Consider the following 25,822-nt stretch of genomic DNA (forward strand, 5'->3'; position numbering starts at 1 on the left):
AGTTATGTCTGAGTTTAGCGAACCGACTGTATTACCATCTTATTAACTAGTTCAAATAATGAAGCTTAAAATAGGACAAAACCTCGAAATTTTTAAAGAATGTATCGATTTGCTTGAAAATTTGAGAATAAGTAGTGGATAGTCCAAGGATCAAAATCTATATCATGCCGAAAGGCGCTTTTACCATGGGGATGGAAATTTTTTATTATATTTTAATCACAAAAGTTGGTAAAAACGTTCGTTTTAAGCAAAAAACATTCTATACATTTTTTTTATAAAATTGATAGTTTTAGATTTATTCGTTATCGAAAGTGTTAGTTTTATATCGAAAATATCAATATTTTTAATAAGATTTTATGTTTAGCAAAACCACTTAAAAAAATGTACCTGTTGAAAATATAAAAAAACCGTTTTTTTAAATCTTCTTTAAGATCAATAGTAATCGAGCTATACTTTATTATATGTTGGCTCATCTTCGTGAAATGCTAAATATTGTAGTTTCAAAGTCAAGACACGGAAAAACTATGCATTTTTCGAGGACAACTTGTTCAAACTAATTTAAAGTACTTAAAAATATCTATCTCCAGAAATAAAAAAAAGCCTCTAGCTCCAAAATTAAGTGACTTATAATGAAAAGAATGTCAGTCCCATTTTTTTTTCAGCGAAAAAGTGATCGCAGGCAATCCCCTAATCACCACCCTAATTAAAATTAGTCATTAACCTTATTTGGTCTTTTTTATTTATGTATTATTAATAGGCTCTAGAAGTTTGACCAGCTTATAATGATTAGTTTAAAAAAATAGAGTTAAAAGTGAATAACGAATTTTTGTAGTTTGGAAAAAAATTAACTTTTCCTCAAAATAGCAAGATTAGCATCAGAGATACGAAAAAATGGTTATATAAGAAATTATAGCCTATTTAATTCCCAAGAACATGGTTTGCCAAAAATGTTTTTTACGACTAAAATTGAGTCAGCTATTGACAATTAAAACTTGTAATAACATGCAAAAACCACCTCTACCAACCCTTTTAAAGTCACCTCTTTTTGCGACTGAGGATTTTAAAAAGATTTAATATTAATCCGCTTATAGATTTAGTAAAAACCTACAAAATTCATTTTTAACAAACTTTCTAAGATAAAAAATGAATATATTTTTTTGAAAAAAAGAGAAATCCAATTGGAACGATAGTAATGTAAGTTAGCGGTGTTTTTAATCATTGGCCTTATTCATTCTTATTTATTTATGTATTATTAATAGATTCTAGAAGTTTGACTGGCTTATAATGATTAGTTTTTAAAAAACTGGAGGTAAAAGCGAACAACGAATTTTTGTAGTTTGGTAAAAAATGTCATTTTCTTCAGAATAGAAAGATTTGCATCAGAGAGACGAAACAATTTTTCAATATAAAATTGTAGGTTATTTAATCTCCAAGAACTTTGTTTGAAAAAAATTTTTCTACGGCAAGAATTGAGTGAATCGTTAATGAGTATATCGAAAAATATTGATTTTTTCTATACAAAACTAACACTTTCGATAGCGAATAAATCGAAAACTATTAATTCTATCAAAAAAATGTATAGAACATGTTTTGCTTAGAATGAATGTTTTTATCAACTTTTGCGGTCAAAATATAATAAAAAGTTTCCACCCTAGAGATGGGGTGGCAACCACCCCCATGGTAAAAGCGCCTTTCGGCATTATATAGATTTTGATCCTAGGACTATTCACTACTTATTCTCAAATTTTCAAGCAAAGCGATCCATTCTGTAAAAATTGCGAAGTGAAAAGCTTCCGTTCCTGGCCTAAATTTAGACTGCAAACAGGCAGTAAACTGTAGAACAGTAAGAGGTGTCATAAGAGAATAAAAACTAGGAAAGATATCAGATGTCTATGAGAGTTCTATGAAAAAGAGAAACGAAATTGAAAACGAAAAACTAAGACCAGCAATACGGAATATGAGGTCATATCAAGAGAAACGACAAAAATTGATAAACAAAAATAATGATGTAGACAGGAAACCGAAAAATCTACCGCACATAAAAAGGGGTAAAATTCGAGCTAGTAGACAGATTTGCATACTTGGACTAACTGATAACCAACAATGACGATTACTCCTCATAAATCAAGCATAGTTTAGCTATAGCCAGAACTGCAATAGTTAAGTGAATTAAGATATAGAAAGATCGAACAATATCAAGGAATACTAGTCAAGGAAACCACGCTCAAGTTGGTCTGTGTCCTTATTTTTCGCTTTGTTACATACGCAGCTAAAACATCGACTCTCAAAAAATCGATAGAAGCAATATTTGAAATGTGGGTCTACAGAAGAATTTTACGTTTGTCCTGGACAAAACACAGTGTGCGAATAGCAAGAGTAAATTCAAACACACCGAACAAAGCTAAAGTCAAGCTAAACTGAATTCTGGAAAAGCTTCATATAAAATCCAAGCTAATAAACCAAGCATACTTAAATTCCTTCAGTCGCACAGCGAGAAGAACATAGTCCTAAAAACTATTGATAGTAGAAGGAAAGGTAGAATACGGAATACCACGAGGAAGATCTCCATCACGATAGGCAAACCAAATGAAGACTCTGGAGATGGGAAAATCCTACATGAATCCCCTAACTCTAACTGGTACAGAACCGCAACAAATGGAAACAGCAAGCTGACAATGTTAGGAGTTTCTCTGAGAGAACCTAATATGTATATTATGTATAGTGTGTATATTAAACATATTATGTATACTATTCTTCTTCTTCTCCTTCTTCTATTAGCCCATTTCTATCCAACTTCGGTCATAGGCCTTCCCCAAATCTTTCCATTTCCGTCTGTCCTTGGCTGCGCTTTTTCAGTTAGTTAGAATAGAATAAAACTATGCTTTATTGTCACTGAAAATTATACAAATTTTATGGACAAAGTTTAATATAAAGCTGTCTATAAAGCTGAAGTTCCTGCAGCTTTTACAATATCGTCCTTCCAACTCATCTGAGGTCTTCCCCTTCTTCCTGTCCACGGTCTCCAGTTTTGTATTTCAGCATTCCATCTTTTATCATCCTGTCTCGCATTGTGGCCCGCAAAACTCCATTTTAACCCTGTTATATGTTCAGTAACATTTTTTACTTTTGTTTTCTCTCTTATCCATTTGTTTGATTTTCTGTCTTGTAGTTTTTTTCCCAACATGGATCTTTCCATTTTTCTCTGAGTTATTTCAATTTATTTTGTTTATGTTGGCCTTTGTTAATGCCCATGTTTCTGAGCCATATGTCAGAACAGGAAGGATGCACTGGTCAAATACACGGGATTTTAGGTACTGTTGTATCTTTGTGCTCTTTAGTATCCACTTTAACTTTCCAAATACTGCCCACGCCAATCGGATTCTTCTCTGTACTTCTTTTGTTTGGTTCTCTTTATTAGCTTTGATTATTTGACCCAGGTACCTATATACAGGGTGTCCCGAAAAGATTGGTCTTAAATTATATCACACATTCTGGGGTCAAAAACAATTCGATTAAACGTAACTGACCTCAGTACAAATGTGCTCATGAAAAAAGTTACAGCCCTTTGAAGTTACAAAATGAAGATCGATTTTTTTTAATATATCGAAAACTATTAGAGATTTTTTATTGAAAATGGACATGTATCATTCTTATGGAAGGAACATCTTAAAACAAAATTATAGTAAAATTTGTCCGCCCTATAAAAATTTTATGGGGTTTTGTTACCTTAAACCCCCCAAACTTTTGTGTACGTTCCAGTTAATTCATTATTATGGTACCAATAGTTAAGCACAACATTTTTAAAACTTTTTTGCCTCTTAATATTTTTTTGATAAGCCAATTTTTATCGAGATGCCGCTTATTTTTTAATATATTTACATAAAAATTGTATGGGGGTTTTGTTCCGTTAAACCCCCCAAATGTTTGTGTACTTTCCAATTAAACTATTATTTTGGTACCATTAGTTAAACACAGTATTTTTAAAACTTTTGCCTCTTAGTATTTTTTTGATAAGTCACCTTTTATCGAGATGTGGCTTCTTTTTCAAAATATACCTAAAAATGTAAATTATAAATAAATTTTCAGATTATTAACAGGTCTCTATAATCGTACTTAACCATATACAAATATGTGGTGGATTCGACAAATATTCAAAATATCTCGATAAACACTGGCTTATCGAAAAAGTACTAAGACGCAAAAAAGTTTTGAAAATAATGTGTTTACCTAATAGTGCAACAATAATAATGTAATTGGAACGTACACAAAAGTTTGGGGTGTTTAAGGGAACAAAATCCCCATAAAATTGTTATGGGGTGCACAAACTTAACTTTAATTTTTTTTTTCAGATATTGCTACTATAAGAATGCCACATGTCCATTTTCAATAAAAAATCTCTATGAATTTTCGATATATGAAAAAAAACGATTTTCAGTTTGTAACTTTAAAGGGCTGTAACTTTTTTTGTGTGCACAATTGTATATAGGTAAGTGAGGTTCAATCAACCTATTTTTAACCCCAGAATATGTAGTATAATTTATGGACAATCTTTTCGAGACACCCTGTATATTCGTCAACAACCTCAGCATTGACATTATTTATTTACATTTATTTTGTCGTTTGTATTTGTCATGATTTTGGTGTTACTCATGTTCATTTTTAATCCTATCTTCTCCGATGCGTGTGTTAGTCAGCATTGTGGCTAGTTCTTCTTGGTGGTTGTAATAAGGACAACATCATCGCAATATCTGAGGTGATTGAGGCTCTTCCCGTTTATGTTGATACCCATGTCTTCCTATTCCAGTTCTTTATAGACATCTTCCAGGGCTAAGTTGAAGAGTTTTGGAGATATTACATGTCCTTGTCTTACGCCTCTACGTATTTCTATGGGATTAGTTTTGTTTGTTTTATTTTCCAATTCGATTGTCATAGTTGCTGTTTTATAAATGTTATGTAAGAGTTGCCTGTACCTTGAGTCTATTCTGCTGTTATTTAGAGCTTTTAGAGCTTTTTCTATCGCCCATATCTCGACACTATCGAACGCTTTTTCATAGTCCACAAAGGCTAAACATAAATCTAGGTTGTATTCGTTTGCCTTCTCTATCAATATTTTCATAGTGAGGAGATGATCTATGGTACTAAACCCTTTCTGAAGCTTGATTGTTCAACTGGCTGATAACTGTTCATTTTATTTGTTAGTCTATTGGTTATAATTCTAATAAAGAGTTTGTACATTTGTGGGAGTAGTGAGATAGGTCTGTAGTTTTTTAAGTTTTTTTTGTCTCCTTTTTTTGAATAGCAGTATTGTAATACTCTCATTCCAGTCGGCAGGTATTTCTACCTTGTGTAGACATAGATTAAATAGGAGTTTTGGCTCCTCTATAATAGCTTGGTTAGCTTCCTTAAGCATTTCAGCAAGGATATCATCTAGACCGGCAGCTTTGTTATTTTTCATTTGAGATAGGGCGGTTTCGATTTCATGGACGTCTATCGGGTAGAATTTCAGAGTTGACATTTTTAATTCTTCTTTTTAGATTTTCTTTTGAGTTATTATCAGGCTTCTGTTTTTTCTCATATAATTCGCTATATAAGGATTCTACTATATTTGTTATTTTCCTTGAGTCGCTTTGCTCCTCTCCATTTTTGTTTTTAAGTGATATGACGTTTTTTCCTAGTGATGGGTTTAGACATTTTACTCGCGATACCTTTCTATTACTTTCTCTACTTCTGTTTCATTATATTCTCTGATGTCTTCCCTTACCTTCCTTTTAATGGTTTTGTTTAATTCTTTATGTTCTGTGCTTTATCTACTGTTTGTTGCTAGAAGTTATTGTTGTTTTTTCCATAAGTTTTCTCTTTTATCTGCTTATTTTGTTGTCTCTTTGTTTTGTTTTCTTAGCAACCTGTATTCCTGCTTGTATAAGGTTAATCTTTAATGTAGTGTTAATCGCATTAATGTTTATTGTATCATTTAATACTAGGTTTTCCTTAATGATTTTCCTGAACGCTTCGCCACTTTCTTTTAATTTTTGTTGGTCTAATATTGGTTGTTTCTTAAATCATCTATTTCTTTCTCTTTTCTGGTCAATGCATATTCGTGCTCTTAAGGGTCGATGGTCACTTCCCGTGGTGAAAGAGTTCAACGCTGTGATGTCTTCGAAGATATGTTTTTTATTTGATAGGAGGTAGTATATCTCATTTTTTGTTCTACCATCCGGTGCTGCCCACGTCCATTTCTTGTTTGCCTTCTTCTTAAAAAAAGAGTTTATGGCATACGAATTTTGTTCTTCTAAATATTCCGCTAGATTACGACCTCGTTCATTTCTTAAACCAAATCCATAGTCTCCGATTTTTGTTTCCATTTCATCCATTTTTTGACCTAGATTTGCATTAAAGTCACCTAATATGATAGTGTAATTCACTTCACGCAAGCACAGTCGTTGTACAAGAAGACCCCAAAAATGATATCTAGACGACATCAAAGCAAAAGTGGGAAGAAACTGGCACCAAATAGCACAGACCAGATTTTGTCCAGGCGTGGATAGAATAGAATAGAATAGAAATATGCTTTATTGCCATGAAAAATTTTACAATTTTATCGACAAAGCTTATAAATAGTAAAAAAAAACAAAACAGTAACAATCCAATTTACTAAAATTACATAAATCGTCAAAAAGTTAAATAAAATAAATAAATAAATCGAAGTTAAAACAGAAATAATCAATTGCAAAAATTTAAATAAATTGCAAATCCATAGTCTACCTAATAATTAATAAAAAAGGTTTAAAAGTTAAAAAGTTAAGCTGCTGAATATGACACCCAAATATAGATAAAAAAATAATAAAAATACTACTTGTGCAAAGGGTACTGTAATTTCTTAGTTATTGACTAAAATAATCTTCTACTGAATAATATGGTCTTTCAGACAGGTAGGCTTTTGTCAGTTTACGGAATTTGGGAAAAGATGGTGCAGATTTTAGTTGTAGGGGGAGATGGTTGTACATTTTTTTTGCGGAATATAATATCGATTTCTTTACTACCTCCGAGGACGGGGTCGGCAAATAGACGTCAAACGTAGAATTTCTCGTGGAGTAGTGATGATTAGGTCTTGGTGGAAAGACATGTAGATGTTTACGAATTAAGCAAACAGTTTCTAAAATATACAAAGATGGAAGGGTTAAAATTCCGTGATCTTTGAAGTAACTTCTGCAGTGTGTTGTTCTTCTGAGGCCAAACAGATATCTTATAGCTCTTTTTTGTAATTTGAAAATAACATCGAATTGGGCAGCTCTACCAGAACCCCAAAAAGGAAGACCATAACGAAGATGTGACTCGAACAAAGAAAAATATGTTATTTTGGAAGATGCTAAATTTAGTTCATTCGAAACAGATCTTATAGCATAGCAGGCTGAAGAGAGTTTCTTCCGTAACAAATCGATATGGAGGGACCATTTAAGGTTGCTGTCTAAAAAAAATGCCAAGAAATTTTACAGAATCAACGGTACTGATCTGGCTGCTATTAAGAGGTAAGGGTTGAAGAGCTCCTTTATAAGACAATGCTACTGTTTTATCTACGTTAAACGAGAGTAAATTTGAGTCAGACCAGGTTTTTATTGTAAGTAGATCAGAAGTTATAGTAGCATGAAGAGTTGCAATATTTGAGTTGCTCTAAGTGATACTGGTATCATCAGCAAAAAGAAAGATGTTTCCATCGATTTTTAAATTAGTGATGTCATCTATATATATAAAAGAAAGTCGAGGTTGTGTTAGTTACACCATTTATAACTCGAGAACGACTGAACAGATTTTTATGAAATTTTACATGTATATTCTAGCGGTCTGGGAATAGGATAATATGGAGTTTCATACCCGTACGTCATAAGGGGTGTTGCCCCCCCTGATATATTTTTTTAATTTTTGGAAAAACCGTTTTTTACTATTTTTATGAGATGTAGAAGCAAAAGATACATACAATCCTAAATTTTCAATTTTTTATCTCAGACCGTTATTTTTTAATAGCCATTTAAATATTTTACATCTATATATATAAAAGAAAGTCGAGGTTGTGTTAGTTACACCATTTATAACTCGAGAACGACTGAACAGATTTTTATGAAATTTTACATGTATATTCTAGCGGTCTGGGAATAGGATAATATGGAGTTTCATACCCGTACGTCATAAGGGGTGTTGCCCCCCCTGATATATTTTTTTAATTTTTGGAAAAACCGTTTTTTACTATTTTTATGAGATGTAGAAGCAAAAGATACATACAATCCTAAATTTTCAATTTTTTATCACAGACCGTTATTTTTTAATAGCCATTTAAATATTTTACATCTATATATATAAAAGAAAGTCGAGGTTGTGTTAGTTACACCATTTATAACTCGAGAACGACTGAACAGATTTTTATGAAATTTTACATGTATATTCTAGCGGTCTGGGAATAGGATAATATGGAGTTTCATACCCGTACGTCATAAGGGGTGTTGCCCCCCCTGATATATTTTTTTAATTTTTGGAAAAACCGTTTTTTACTATTTTTATGAGATGTAGAAGCAAAAGATACATACAATCCTAAATTTTCAATTTTTTATCTCAGACCGTTATTTTTTAATAGCCATTTAAATATTTTACATCTATATATATAAAAGAAAGTCGAGGTTGTGTTAGTTACACCATTTATAACTCGAGAACGACTGAACAGATTTTTATGAAATTTTACATGTATATTCTAGCGGTCTGGGAATAGGATAATATGGAGTTTCATACCCGTACGTCATAAGGGGTGTTGCCCCCCTGATATATTTTTTTAATTTTTGGAAAAACCGTTTTTTACTATTTTTATGAGATGTAGAAGCAAAAGATACATACAATCCTAAATTTTCAATTTTTTATCTCAGACCGTTATTTTTTAATAGCCATTTAAATATTTTACATCTATATATATAAAAGAAAGTCGAGGTTGTGTTAGTTACACCATTTATAACTCGAGAACGACTGAACAGATTTTTATGAAATTTTACATGTATATTCTAGCGGTCTGGGAATAGGATAATATGGAGTTTCATACCCGTACGTCATAAGGGGTGTTGCCCCCCTTGATATATTTTTTTAATTTTTGGAAAAACCGTTTTTTACTATTTTCATGAGATGTAGAAGCAAAAGATACATACAATCCTAAATTTTCAATTTTTTATCTCAGACCGTTATTTTTTAATAGCCATTTAAATATTTTACATCTATATATATAAAAGAAAGTCGAGGTTGTGTTAGTTACACCATTTATAACTCGAGAACGACTGAACAGATTTTTATGAAATTTTACATGTATATTCTAGCGGTCTGGGAATAGGATAATATGGAGTTTCATACCCGTACGTCATAAGGGGTGTTGCCCCCCCTAATATATTTTTTTAATTTTTGGAAAAACCGTTTTTTACTATTTTTATGAGATGTAGAAGCAAAAGATACATACAATCCTAAATTTTCAATTTTTTATCTCAGACCGTTATTTTTTAATAGCCATTTAAATATTTTACATCTATATATATAAAAGAAAGTCGAGGTTGTGTTAGTTACACCATTTATAACTCGAGAACGACTGAACAGATTTTTATGAAATTTTACATGTATATTCTAGCGGTCTGGGAATAGGATAATATGGAGTTTCATACCCGTACGTCATAAGGGGTGTTGCCCCCCCTGATATATTTTTTTAATTTTTGGAAAAACCGTTTTTTACTATTTTTATGAGATGTAGAAGCAAAAGATACATACAATCCTAAATTTTCAATTTTTTATCTCAGACCGTTATTTTTTAATAGCCATTTAAATATTTTACATCTATATATATAAAAGAAAGTCGAGGTTGTGTTAGTTACACCATTTATAACTCGAGAACGACTGAACAGATTTTTATGAAATTTTACATGTATATTCTAGCGGTCTGGGAATAGGATAATATGGAGTTTCATACCCGTACGTCATAAGGGGTGTTGCCCCCCCTGATATATTTTTTTAATTTTTGGAAAAACCGTTTTTTACTATTTTTATGAGATGTAGAAGCAAAAGATACATACAATCCTAAATTTTCAATTTTTTATCTCAGACCGTTATTTTTTAATAGCCATTTAAATATTTTACATCTATATATATAAAAGAAAGTCGAGGTTGTGTTAGTTACACCATTTATAACTCGAGAACGACTGAACAGATTTTTATGAAATTTTACATGTATATTCTAGCGGTCTGGGAATAGGATAATATGGAGTTTCATACCCGTACGTCATAAGGGGTGTTGCCCCCCCTGATATATTTTTTTAATTTTTGGAAAAACCGTTTTTTACTATTTTTATGAGATGTAGAAGCAAAAGATACATACAATCCTAAATTTTCAATTTTTTATCTCAGACCGTTATTTTTTAATAGCCATTTAAATATTTTACATCTATATATATAAAAGAAAGTCGAGGTTGTGTTAGTTACACCATTTATAACTCGAGAACGACTGAACAGATTTTTATGAAATTTTACATGTATATTCTAGCGGTCTGGGAATAGGATAATATGGAGTTTCATACCCGTACGTCATAAGGGGTGTTGCCCCCCTGATATATTTTTTTAATTTTTGGAAAAACCGTTTTTTACTATTTTTATGAGATGTAGAAGCAAAAGATACATACAATCCTAAATTTTCAATTTTTTATCTCAGACCGTTATTTTTTAATAGCCATTTAAATATTTTACATCTATATATATAAAAGAAAGTCGAGGTTGTGTTAGTTACACCATTTATAACTCGAGAACGACTGAACAGATTTTTATGAAATTTTACATGTATATTCTAGCGGTCTGGGAATAGGATAATATGGAGTTTCATACCCGTACGTCATAAGGGGTGTTGCCCCCCTTGATATATTTTTTTAATTTTTGGAAAAACCGTTTTTTACTATTTTCATGAGATGTAGAAGCAAAAGATACATACAATCCTAAATTTTCAATTTTTTATCTCAGACCGTTATTTTTTAATAGCCATTTAAATATTTTACATCTATATATATAAAAGAAAGTCGAGGTTGTGTTAGTTACACCATTTATAACTCGAGAACGACTGAACAGATTTTTATGAAATTTTACATGTATATTCTAGCGGTCTGGGAATAGGATAATATGGAGTTTCATACCCGTACGTCATAAGGGGTGTTGCCCCCCCTAATATATTTTTTTAATTTTTGGAAAAACCGTTTTTTACTATTTTTATGAGATGTAGAAGCAAAAGATACATACAATCCTAAATTTTCAATTTTTTATCTCAGACCGTTATTTTTTAATAGCCATTTAAATATTTTACATCTATATATATAAAAGAAAGTCGAGGTTGTGTTAGTTACACCATTTATAACTCGAGAACGACTGAACAGATTTTTATGAAATTTTACATGTATATTCTAGCGGTCTGGGAATAGGATAATATGGAGTTTCATACCCGTACGTCATAAGGGGTGTTGCCCCCCCTGATATATTTTTTTAATTTTTGGAAAAACCGTTTTTTACTATTTTTATGAGATGTAGAAGCAAAAGATACATACAATCCTAAATTTTCAATTTTTTATCTCAGACCGTTATTTTTTAATAGCCATTTAAATATTTTACATCTATATATATAAAAGAAAGTCGAGGTTGTGTTAGTTACACCATTTATAACTCGAGAACGACTGAACAGATTTTTATGAAATTTTACATGTATATTCTAGCGGTCTGGGAATAGGATAATATGGAGTTTCATACCCGTACGTCATAAGGGGTGTTGCCCCCCCTGATATATTTTTTTAATTTTTGGAAAAACCGTTTTTTACTATTTTTATGAGATGTAGAAGCAAAAGATACATACAATCCTAAATTTTCAATTTTTTATCTCAGACCGTTATTTTTTAATAGCCATTTAAATATTTTACATCTATATATATAAAAGAAAGTCGAGGTTGTGTTAGTTACACCATTTATAACTCGAGAACGACTGAACAGATTTTTATGAAATTTTACATGTATATTCTAGCGGTCTGGGAATAGGATAATATGGAGTTTCATACCCGTACGTCATAAGGGGTGTTGCCCCCCTGATATATTTTTTTAATTTTTGGAAAAACCGTTTTTTACTATTTTGATGAGATGTAGAAGCAAAAGATACATACAATCCTAAATTTTCAATTTTTTATCTCAGACCGTTATTTTTTAATAGCCATTTAAATATTTTACATCTATATATATAAAAGAAAGTCGAGGTTGTGTTAGTTACACCATTTATAACTCGAGAACGACTGAACAGATTTTTATGAAATTTTACATGTATATTCTAGCGGTCTGGGAATAGGATAATATGGAGTTTCATACCCGTACGTCATAAGGGGTGTTGCCCCCCCCTGATATATTTTTTTAATTTTTGGAAAAACCGTTTTTTACTATTTTTATGAGATGTAGAAGCAAAAGATACATACAATCCTAAATTTTCAATTTTTTATCTCAGACCGTTATTTTTTAATAGCCATTTAAATATTTTACATCTATATATATAAAAGAAAGTCGATGTTGTGTTAGTTACACCATTTATAACTCGAGAACGACTGAACAGATTTTTATGAAATTTTACATGTATATTCTAGCGGTCTGGGAATAGGATAATATGGAGTTTCATACCCGTACGTCATAAGGGGTGTTGCCCCCCTTGATATATTTTTTTAATTTTTGGAAAAACCGTTTTTTACTATTTTCATGAGATGTAGAAGCAAAAGATACATACAATCCTAAATTTTCAATTTTTTATCTCAGACCGTTATTTTTTAATAGCCATTTAAATATTTTACATCTATATATATAAAAGAAAGTCGAGGTTGTGTTAGTTACACCATTTATAACTCGAGAACGACTGAACAGATTTTTATGAAATTTTACATGTATATTCTAGCGGTCTGGGAATAGGATAATATGGAGTTTCATACCCGTACGTCATAAGGGGTGTTGCCCCCCCTAATATATTTTTTTAATTTTTGGAAAAACCGTTTTTTACTATTTTTATGAGATGTAGAAGCAAAAGATACATACAATCCTAAATTTTCAATTTTTTATCTCAGACCGTTATTTTTTAATAGCCATTTAAATATTTTACATCTATATATATAAAAGAAAGTCGAGGTTGTGTTAGTTACACCATTTATAACTCGAGAACGACTGAACAGATTTTTATGAAATTTTACATGTATATTCTAGCGGTCTGGGAATAGGATAATATGGAGTTTCATACCCGTACGTCATAAGGGGTGTTGCCCCCCCTGATATATTTTTTTAATTTTTGGAAAAACCGTTTTTTACTATTTTTATGAGATGTAGAAGCAAAAGATACATACAATCCTAAATTTTCAATTTTTTATCTCAGACCGTTATTTTTTAATAGCCATTTAAATATTTTACATCTATATATATAAAAGAAAGTCGAGGTTGTGTTAGTTACACCATTTATAACTCGAGAACGACTGAACAGATTTTTATGAAATTTTACATGTATATTCTAGCGGTCTGGGAATAGGATAATATGGAGTTTCATACCCGTACGTCATAAGGGGTGTTGCCCCCCCTGATATATTTTTTTAATTTTTGGAAAAACCGTTTTTTACTATTTTTATGAGATGTAGAAGCAAAAGATACATACAATCCTAAATTTTCAATTTTTTATCTCAGACCGTTATTTTTTAATAGCCATTTAATATTTTACATCTATATATATAAAAGAAAGTCGAGGTTGTGTTAGTTACACCATTTATAACTCGAGAACGACTGAACAGATTTTTATGAAATTTTACATGTATATTCTAGCGGTCTGGGAATAGGATAATATGGAGTTTCATACCCGTACGTCATAAGGGGTGTTGCCCCCCCTGATATATTTTTTTAATTTTTGGAAAAACCGTTTTTTACTATTTTTATGAGATGTAGAAGCAAAAGATACATACAATCCTAAATTTTCAATTTTTTATCTCAGACCGTTATTTTTTAATAGCCATTTAAATATTTTACATCTATATATATAAAAGAAAGTCGAGGTTGTGTTAGTTACACCATTTATAACTCGAGAACGACTGAACAGATTTTTATGAAATTTTACATGTATATTCTAGCGGTCTGGGAATAGGATAATATGGAGTTTCATACCCGTACGTCATAAGGGGTGTTGCCCCCCCCTGATATATTTTTTTAATTTTTGGAAAAACCGTTTTTTACTATTTTTATGAGATGTAGAAGCAAAAGATACATACAATCCTAAATTTTCAATTTTTTATCTCAGACCGTTATTTTTTAATAGCCATTTAAATATTTTACATCTATATATATAAAAGAAAGTCGAGGTTGTGTTAGTTACACCATTTATAACTCGAGAACGACTGAACAGATTTTTATGAAATTTTACATGTATATTCTAGCGGTCTGGGAATAGGATAATATGGAGTTTCATACCCGTACGTCATAAGGGGTGTTGCCCCCCCTGATATATTTTTTTAATTTTTGGAAAAACCGTTTTTTACTATTTTTATGAGATGTAGAAGCAAAAGATACATACAATCCTAAATTTTCAATTTTTTATCTCAGACCGTTATTTTTTAATAGCCATTTAAATATTTTACATCTATATATATAAAAGAAAGTCGAGGTTGTGTTAGTTACACCATTTATAACTCGAGAACGACTGAACAGATTTTTATGAAATTTTACATGTATATTCTAGCGGTCTGGGAATAGGATAATATGGAGTTTCATACCCGTACGTCATAAGGGGTGTTGCCCCCCTGATATATTTTTTTAATTTTTGGAAAAACCGTTTTTTACTATTTTTATGAGATGTAGAAGCAAAAGATACATACAATCCTAAATTTTCAATTTTTTATCTCAGACCGTTATTTTTTAATAGCCATTTAAATATTTTACATCTATATATATAAAAGAAAGTCGAGGTTGTGTTAGTTACACCATTTATAACTCGAGAACGACTGAACAGATTTTTATGAAATTTTACATGTATATTCTAGCGGTCTGGGAATAGGATAATATGGAGTTTCATACCCGTACGTCATAAGGGGTGTTGCCCCCCTTGATATATTTTTTTAATTTTTGGAAAAACCGTTTTTTACTATTTTCATGAGATGTAGAAGGAAAAGATACATACAATCCTAAATTTTCAATTTTTTATCTCAGACCGTTATTTTTTAATAGCCATTTAAATATTTTACATCTATATATATAAAAGAAAGTCGAGGTTGTGTTAGTTACACCATTTATAACTCGAGAACGACTGAACAGATTTTTATGAAATTTTACATGTATATTCTAGCGGTCTGGGAATAGGATAATATGGAGTTTCATACCCGTACGTCATAAGGGGTGTTGCCCCCCCTAATATATTTTTTTAATTTTTGGAAAAACCGTTTTTTACTATTTTTATGAGATGTAGAAGCAAAAGATACATACAATCCTAAATTTTAAATTTTTTATCTCAGACCGTTATTTTTTAATAGCCATTTAAATATTTTACATCTATATATATAAAAGAAAGTCGAGGTTGTGTTAGTTACACCATTTATAACTCGAGAACGACTGAACAGATTTTTATGAAATTTTACATGTATATTCTAGCGGTCTGGGAATAGGATAATATGGAGTTTCATACCCGTACGTCATAAGGGGTGTTGCCCCCCCTGATATACTTTTTAATTTTTGGAAAAACCGTTTTTTACTATTTTTATGAGATGTAGAAGCAAAAGATACATACAATCCTAAATTTTCAATTTTTTATCTCAGACCGTTATTTTTTAATAGCCATTTAAATATTTTACATCTATATATATAAAAGAAAGTCGAGGTTGTGTTAGTTACACCATTTATAACTCGAGAACGACTGAACAGATTTTTATGAAATTTTACATGTATATTCTAGCGGTCTGGGAATAGGATAATATGGAGTTTCATACCCGTACGTCATAAGGGGTGTTGCCCCCCCTGATATATTTTTTTAATTTTTGGAAAAACCGTTTTTTACTATTTTTATGAGATGTAGAAGCAAAAGATACATACAATCCTAAATTTTCAATTTTTTATCTCAGACCGTTATTTTTTAATAGCCATTTAAATATTTTACATCTATATATATAAAAGAAAGTCGAGGTTGTGTTAGTTACACCATTTATAACTCGAGAACGACTGAACAGATTTTTATGAAATTTTACATGTATATTCTAGCGGTCTGGGAATAGGATAATATGGAGTTTCATACCCGTACGTCATAAGGGGTGTTGCCCCCCCTGATATATTTTTTTAATTTTTGGAAAAACCGTTTTTTACTATTTTTATGAGATGTAGAAGCAAAAGATACATACAATCCTAAATTTTCAATTTTTTATCTCAGACCGTTATTTTTTAATAGCCATTTAAATATTTTACATCTATATATATAAAAGAAAGTCGAGGTTGTGTTAGTTACACCATTTATAACTCGAGAACGACTGAACAGATTTTTATGAAATTTTACATGTATATTCTAGCGGTCTGGGAATAGGATAATATGGAGTTTCATACCCGTACGTCATAAGGGGTGTTGCCCCCCTGATATATTTTTTTAATTTTTGGAAAAACCGTTTTTTACTATTTTTATGAGATGTAGAAGCAAAAGATACATACAATCCTAAATTTTCAATTTTTTATCTCAGACCGTTATTTTTTAATAGCCATTTAAATATTTTACATCTATATATATAAAAGAAAGTCGAGGTTGTGTTAGTTACACCATTTATAACTCGAGAACGACTGAACAGATTTTTATGAAATTTTACATGTATATTCTAGCGGTCTGGGAATAGGATAATATGGAGTTTCATACCCGTACGTCATAAGGGGTGTTGCCCCCCTTGATATATTTTTTTAATTTTTGGAAAAACCGTTTTTTACTATTTTCATGAGATGTAGAAGCAAAAGATACATACAATCCTAAATTTTCAATTTTTTATCTCAGACCGTTATTTTTTAATAGCCATTTAAATATTTTACATCTATATATATAAAAGAAAGTCGAGGTTGTGTTAGTTACACCATTTATAACTCGAGAACGACTGAACAGATTTTTATGAAATTTTACATGTATATTCTAGCGGTCTGGGAATAGGATAATATGGAGTTTCATACCCGTACGTCATAAGGGGTGTTGCCCCCCCTAATATATTTTTTTAATTTTTGGAAAAACCGTTTTTTACTATTTTTATGAGATGTAGAAGCAAAAGATACATACAATCCTAAATTTTCAATTTTTTATCTCAGACCGTTATTTTTTAATAGCCATTTAAATATTTTACATCTATATATATAAAAGAAAGTCGAGGTTGTGTTAGTTACACCATTTATAACTCGAGAACGACTGAACAGATTTTTATGAAATTTTACATGTATATTCTAGCGGTCTGGGAATAGGATAATATGGAGTTTCATACCCGTACGTCATAAGGGGTGTTGCCCCCCCTGATATATTTTTTTAATTTTTGGAAAAACCGTTTTTTACTATTTTTATGAGATGTAGAAGCAAAAGATACATACAATCCTAAATTTTCAATTTTTTATCTCAGACCGTTATTTTTTAATAGCCATTTAAATATTTTACATCTATATATATAAAAGAAAGTCGAGGTTGTGTTAGTTACACCATTTATAACTCGAGAACGACTGAACAGATTTTTATGAAATTTTACATGTATATTCTAGCGGTCTGGGAATAGGATAATATGGAGTTTCATACCCGTACGTCATAAGGGGTGTTGCCCCCCCTGATATATTTTTTTAATTTTTGGAAAAACCGTTTTTTACTATTTTTATGAGATGTAGAAGCAAAAGATACATACAATCCTAAATTTTCAATTTTTTATCTCAGACCGTTATTTTTTAATAGCCATTTAAATATTTTACATCTATATATATAAAAGAAAGTCGAGGTTGTGTTAGTTACACCATTTATAACTCGAGAACGACTGAACAGATTTTTATGAAATTTTACATGTATATTCTAGCGGTCTGGGAATAGGATAATATGGAGTTTCATACCCGTACGTCATAAGGGGTGTTGCCCCCCCTGATATATTTTTTTAATTTTTGGAAAAACCGTTTTTTACTATTTTTATGAGATGTAGAAGCAAAAGATACATACAATCCTAAATTTTCAATTTTTTATCTCAGACCGTTATTTTTTAATAGCCATTTAAATATTTTACATCTATATAAAAATTCGCCGGTCGCAGTGTTTGTTACCATACTCCTCCGAAACGACTTAACCGATTTTTATGAAATTTTGCAGGTATATTGGACTGTACTGGGAGTAGGTTGCTGTCTATATTTCATACCCGTATGTCATTAGGGGGTTGCCCATGACGCCGTAACTCTCACAATAATGACGTGAAAAATATGAAATTAAGTAGGTAGACTCCTTGCTGAATTCCGAGCAGAACCGTACTAAAATTTTTTGTCTAGCACAATCGGTGTCCGAAATACAATATCTCAAGCCGTAGGAATATTCTGAGGACAGAAGAAGAACGAGCGACAAATTTCATAGAAGAGAAGTGGCACAGTTTAACTTTGGGACTCAAATTGGGCAAAATATGAATTTTTTAATTTTGCGAAATTTTCAAAAAATATCTCTAAACGGAACCGTAAGCAGGAGAAAAATTCTGAGCACACGAAAAGAACAAGCAGCAAATTATAAAATTTTATTTAATTTTAATTCATTTTGTTTAATTTTATTTAGTTTAAGTATTTTATTTATTTTTGTTTATTTTATTTTATTTCATTTTATTAAATTTTATTTATTTTTATTAGACTATATTTTCTTTTATTTAATTTTATTATTATTTTTTAATTTATTTATTATTTTTATTTAATTCTTTTTTAACTTTATTTAATTGTATTTAAGTTAATATGATTTTATTTATTTGTATTTAATTTTATTCAGTTTTTTTTATTTTTATTTACGTTTATTCAATTTCATTTAATTTTAATTTACTTCATTTACTTTTTATTTAATTTTAATTGAATTTAATTTTATTTAATCAACACCTATAGACTTGGAATCTCCCCGAACCTAATAATAAATAGATGGTTGTTTTGAATGTAGATATAATAAAGCTGTTATATTCATTATAAGATAAACAAATTTAAAATTGTAACTGTTGCACTACAAACTTTATTTTGTTACTTCTAACTAAACTTTATTATTTCAAACATCATGTGTAATTAATTAAAAATAATAATAAAACCTCATTCACATCGAGCATTTTTGTTTATTAATTACGAATTCCTTTTGTTAATTTTAAGTTTATTGTATACAACAGTTTGTTTTTATCTATTGAGGCAGTACGAAGTCTGCCGGGTCAGCTAGTTAATAAAGATAAGGAAAAGTAGAGGACCCAATACTGAACCTTGAGGTACCCCACATACAATGTTTTTGAGACTAGAGTCTTTATCATTTCCTCTAACAAGTTGTTTCCTATCTTCCAAGTAAGATTGGAACCAATCTAAAGAAATGCCTCTAATTCCGTAGAAATTTAGTTTTTTTATCAAAATGTTGTGATTTACACAATCAAAAGCTTTGGCATAGTCACAAAAAACGGTGGCAGTGCAAAGATTATTGTTCAGTGCTTGATATACCTCATGTAGTACAGAAAACATGGCATCAGTGGTGCATTTATTATTTAAAAAGCCGAACTGATTTTGTGATAAAATGTTGTTTTCAACTAGAAAGGACATAAGTCGGGCTTTTATGAGTCTCTCAATAATTTTGGAGAGTACCGGTAGTAGTGCAATAGGTCTATAATTGCAGGTATTAGATATTTCACCACCCTTATGAAGAGGAATAATGATGGCTGTCTTCAGGCACTCTGGAAATTTACCTTTCTCAAAAGAATCATTAATTAGTGAGATGAGGACTTCTAACACATTTTCTGGAAGATTAGAAAAAATTTTGATCGATAGACCATCAGTACTACAGGAAGATTTGCTTTTGATACTATTAATTGTTTGGATTAGTTCAGATTTAACGACTGGTTTTATAAAGAATGAATTCGAGACCTTTCTTGAATTAGGGAGATATGAAATGGGATCTTGTTGTGGCAAAATAGTTGATGTAATATTTTTACTCACATTAACAAAGTATTCATTTAGATTTTCAGGGTCTGGAAGGGAAAATGTTTGAGCAGTGTGGGTTTTATTTCGAAGATCGTTTATTATGGACCAAGTATCTTTTGCAACACTTTTGGAGCTTCCCAGGCGGTTCTGGTAGTAGACTTTTTTAGCTGATTTTATAAGTTTAAGATAGGTTGCCCTGTACTTGATGATATATTCAGTGATAGAGACGTTGGTAGTAAATTTCTTGATATAGAGAAGAGAACGCATATTCTTGGAAGATATTCGGATACCTTTAGTAGTCCAGGGTTTGTGATGTTTTGGCTTAATTGCAATTAAAGGAAATGCTTTATTGAAGATACAAATAAGCTTATCTAAGAATTCACTGAAATTATTATTCACGTCCATGGCAGGAAAGCGCCACTCAGAGGTTAAGCATAAATTTTGGAATTTACGAAAATTCCGGGTGGAAAAAATCCTGCCTAAACGTCGGGTTTTCGAGGAGGGTTTGCTGGAGATATTAAACTTCGTATAAACTGCTTCATGATCAGATAGTCCAGCATTAATAATTGTAGAGTGGACATCAAGTGGTGAGAAATCTGAGACTGTATAATCAATTATGGTAGATGAAGTTTTTGTAATCCTTGTAGGAGAATCAACGTGCATTGTTAGACCATACGATTCAAATATGTTGACCAAGGATATTCGTCTAGCACAAGCAGCAGCATAATCAATGTTAAAGTCCCCGCATAAAATTTTTCTACTTTTATGGGGCAGGTCATCTAACAAATTTAGCAGGTTCTGAAAAAATAGTTCCACGAAAGAAGCAGGTGATCTATAAATGCAAATAATATAAAGATTAAGATTCTTATTGTAAACTAAGGAAAACTCAAAGGAGGCTTCACTTAAAAGAAAGTCATATTTTGTTACCAAAGAAAAATCATTACTCGTAGACAAAATTAGTGTCCCCCCATAAGCTGAACTTGGACGATCATACCTAGCAATTGTGGTGTATTTATCTACAAACAAAGGCTCGTTGACTTCAAGCCAGTGCTCTGTAACCGCAACTACCGGGGGAAACCCTAATTCCTCTAGGAACAAAAACAATTCATCAGTTTTTTATCTTATAGAACGAATGTTAATCAGAACCATGCTAAAGTTGTTATCACTAAAACAATTTGAGGATTCAAACGGGCCGAAGAAAAAGAAACATATCAAGATCATACTCGTAAAGTTTTCTAATAAACCAAGGATTGGAACAGGATGATGTCTGTATTTTATCCTTATTTTATATATTCGGTAGAATCATTGCTACATTTTACATATTTGATACAAATTCTAGAAGGAAAAATGTAAAAAGTTTAGAAAACATATATAGTTGACAATACGGTGTATTTTATCGATGGCCTAGAAGCAATACCTCGTAAGTGCATCTGTCAAAATGTGTGGCTTTCAACAAAAAACTATGTATCGATGGCCTAAAAGCAATACCTTGTAAGTACCAAAAAAAATTCAAAAATCACGATTTTGGCGCCGCAATACTAATATAAACCTTTTCAACCAATCACTAGATTGTCAAACTTTATAATACAACCTTGCAAAACAAATTTTTACGTTAAAACCGCCATTAACTACCATATCAAAATAAACACATACGAGGTATTGCACATAAAATATTTTGGTCTAGGTATTGCCACATGATCAAAAGTACGATATTCATTGCTTTGCACCTTTATACTTTTGGTGAGTGGTAGAAAAGGTTTATATCAGTTTTGCGACACCAAAAGCATGATTTCGAATTTTTGGTACTTACGAGGTATTGCTTCTAGGCCATTGTTATATTCGTCGTGTTCTACATCATAGTATAGTTTACTTTTTAGACAGTTTCATCAACTACACAAAACAGCTCTAGCGAACTTCTATGTCTTTGCTTTCTGTTTAATGATAATTTATCTTTATTGAATTGATGTTAGTGTTCCCAATTTTTAACTATTATTATATCCATTTACTTTCTAATTTGACGCCTCTTAACTTTTCTTCCTAGCTAGGTCCCTATGGTAGGGGATTTTTGCAGTTACTCGAGTGCGTCAGATTATCATATGGGGATAAACCTGGTACCCTGCAGATGTACCTCTACCATATATTGGCTCTTAACACAGGGGAGTTCGTTAAGGGGGGTCCGAAAAAAAATCTATCCTTAAAAAAACTCGAAATTGTCAGATTAAGATAGGGTAAGTTAAGTACATGGAAAAGAGTGTATATTTAAAAAATCTGACGATTTGAGCCGGGCGTAAGGAAATGGGTGAGTCCCAAAATTTCACAAAAAAAAAGCGAATATTTTGCGAAATGAATGACAGATCGAAAAACTAAAAAGTACGTGCTCAATATTTTTTAAAAATCTATCGAATGATATCAAACACGACTTCCCACGGAGAGGGGTGGGGGTTAAATTTAATATTTTAAATACGAATCCCGCGATATTTCGCGAAATGAACATCAGATCGAAAAACTGTAAAATACACTTATTTAATATTTTTGAAAAATCTATCGAATGGCATCAAAGACGATCCCCCACGGAGGTGGGGTGGGGATTACTTTAAAATCTTAAAGAGGAGCCCTCATTTTTTTATTGCATATTTGGAGTCCTTACCTAAAAATAAGTAACTTTTATTAGAAACAATATTTCGAATTATGGATAGATGGCGTTATAATCGGAAAAAACGATTGTTGGAAAAGGAAAATTAAATTAAAAAATAGCAAGCGCCCACTAAAATGGAAAATTTTACTTAACTTTTTTTGGTTTTAGAACCCACTCGTCACAACCGAATAGGTCCCCAAAGCGCTCGAGTGACTGCACATTTAGCATACTTTGCTCCCCTACCACTAGTTGTAACTTATGTAAACTCAGAACTAAAATAATAAAAATAAAATAAATATATAAGGATGCAAGTCACAAAAGAAAAGAAACAGTAAAAAACAGTAAAACAATTAAATATAAGTAACAGAGTAAAACTAATGCACAAAATAAACAGGAATTACAACTTGATTTTATAACTTACCTCTGATGAAGGCTGAGTTGTAGAGTTTGGTGGAAAATAAAGCTCTTCTAAGCGTATTCTCCAAGACATATTATGCAAATTACTTCGAGATATCTTCCTACTAAAAGCAGACCTTATTACATAAGTAAATAAATGTTAAACTTAAACTACAGACAGACAAATTCAATCCAATAAACTCGACAGTTAAGAAAATTAAGGGAACTTATTGCATATAAGTTATTTATCTATGTTTTTTATGTAAAAGACTAAGTTTTCAATCTAATGGCACATAAAACAACACTAAAAATGCGGTTCCACATCCTAATCCTACCAGACTGAAAACAACTTCTCTGGTAACACCTCCGAGGCTTCTACAATTTGCAAGCCATAACGGATGCTGAGACTAAGGAAGATAAGGGAATTTTACAATTTATAAATCACGTGCCATCTGCTCTGCGCGGTAAAGTCCCAACGAGAATGGTTCCCTTCGACCTCCAATCAGAGTTGCAACACGAAACTACAGCCGCATCATTATTCCAGTTCAATCAGAGAGTGCAGCAAGCACCTCTACCGGTTTCGAAACTTATTAGTCTCTCATCAGGAGGCACATATGCTGCCCTCTCTGACCGAACTAGGACAAACCCCGGCGTGCAGTCACGGATTGCAACGAACGAAATGGCAGGGATCTCCTAGCGGCAACTGCTAGCAAAAGACAAAGCTTTTAATCTAATAGCACATAAAACAACACCAAAAAAATGCTGTTCCATATCTTACCAGACTGAAAACAATGGGAATCTTCTCTGGTAACACCTTTCAGGCTTCTAAAATTTGCAAGCCATAACGGATGCAGAGACTAAGGAAGATTAGGGAATTCTACAATTAATAATTCACGTCCCATCTGCTCAGCGCGGTAAAGTTTCAACGAGAATGATTCCCTTCGTACTCCAATCAGAGTAAACATGTAAATCAAAAATGAATAACCATATGTGCCTCCTTATGAGAGAATAATAAGTTTCGAAACCGGTAGAGGTGCTTGCTGCACTCTCTGATTGAACTGGAATAATAATGCGGCTGTAGTTTCGTGTTGCAACGAAACTGAAAATGGTTATTCATTTTTGATTTACATGTTTACTCTGATTGGAGTACGAAGGGAACCATTCTTGTTGGAACTTTACCGCGCTGAGCAGATGGCACGTGATTTATAAATTGTAAAATTCCCTCATCTTCCTTAGTCTCAGCAGCCGTTATTGCTTGCAAATTGTAGAAGCCTCGGAGGTGTAACCAGAGAAGGTTCCCATTGTTTTCAGTCTGGTAGGATGAAGAACAGCATTTTTTTTGGTGTTGTTTTATGTGATATTAGATTGAAAACTTAGTCTTTTGCTATCAGTTGCCGCTAGGGCATCCCTGCCATTTCGTTTGTTGCAATCCGTGACTGCACGCCGGGGTTTGTCCTAGTTGGGTCATAGATCGCAGCATATGTGCCTCCTGATGAGAGACTAATAAGTTTCGAAACCGGTAGAGGTGCTTGCAGCACAACAAAAAAGAACAATATACTAACTACATAGGAACACTCGGAAACAAATTTATAAGTGGAGGTGATTACAATGCCAAGAATACACATTGGGGATCTCGACTTACAAACACTAAGGGCAGAGAATTATTGACCACAATCACAGGTAACAATTTAAGCATCAAAGCAACAGGAGAGCCCACCTACTGGCCGTCCGATCCTGCGAAAATACCAGACGCTATCGACTTCTTCATCGTAAAAGGTATTAACCCAAACTACCTAAAAATTGAAAGCAGCTATGATCTTTCATCAGATCATTCTCCTATAATATTGACGTTACATGCAAAAGTAATAAGAAAATACCAAGAACCTCAATTATGCAACCTAAAGACCAACTGGGAGCTATTCCGACAAAAACTTGATGAGAACATTGAACTAAACGTTCCACTCAAGACACCACATAACATTGATGAAGCCGTCGCAAATCTAACAAAAGGAATTCAAACAGCAGCCTGGCACGCAACTCCCAATGTTGCCGATAATAAATCCAAAGGTGATAATCCAATTATTGTAAAAGAAAAAATCATAGAAAAACGAAGACTTCGTAAAAAGTGGCAAAACAATAGAACTGAAATCAATAAAAGGAATTATAACAGAGCAGCATCTGAATTAAAAAGACTACTACACACAATAAGGAATCAGAACGTACAAGAGTACCTCGAAAAACTAACACCTACGGAAGCAACAGATTATTCTCTATGGCGTGCTACACGAAAAATGAAAAGACCAATACAACAAATACCTCCGCTTAGAGACTCTGCGGGAACATGGGCCAGAAGTAATAATGAAAAAGCAAAGGCCTTTGCTGAACACCTAAGCAACGTCTTTAAACCTTACAACATGGACCAAAACGACGAAGATAATAATGAAATCTTAAATTTTCTTGATATACCTTTTCAAATGGATCTCCCAATAAAAAAATTTAAACCTAAAGAAATCCGAATGGTAATTATGGATGAAATTAATCCAAAAAAGGCTCCTGGATATGACCTCGTCACTGGAAAAATCCTGC

The 25,822-nt window shown here is 31.8% G+C and overlaps 1 protein-coding gene across 1 annotated transcript in view; it reads right to left on the minus strand.

The window, feature by feature from the left end:
* Positions 1 to 25,822, minus strand: part of LOC126890086 (atrial natriuretic peptide receptor 1) — a 263,191-nt gene that overhangs the window by 58,815 nt on the left and 178,554 nt on the right. The window contains exon 10 of the mRNA XM_050658933.1: positions 23,262 to 23,373. Within this exon, the coding sequence (XP_050514890.1) occupies positions 23,262 to 23,373 (112 nt within the window). The remainder of the gene's footprint in view (positions 1 to 23,261; positions 23,374 to 25,822) is intronic.

Source organism: Diabrotica virgifera, chromosome 8 (assembly GCF_917563875.1).
Source record: "Diabrotica virgifera virgifera chromosome 8, PGI_DIABVI_V3a".
NCBI classification, from domain to species: Eukaryota; Metazoa; Arthropoda; class Insecta; order Coleoptera; family Chrysomelidae; genus Diabrotica; species Diabrotica virgifera.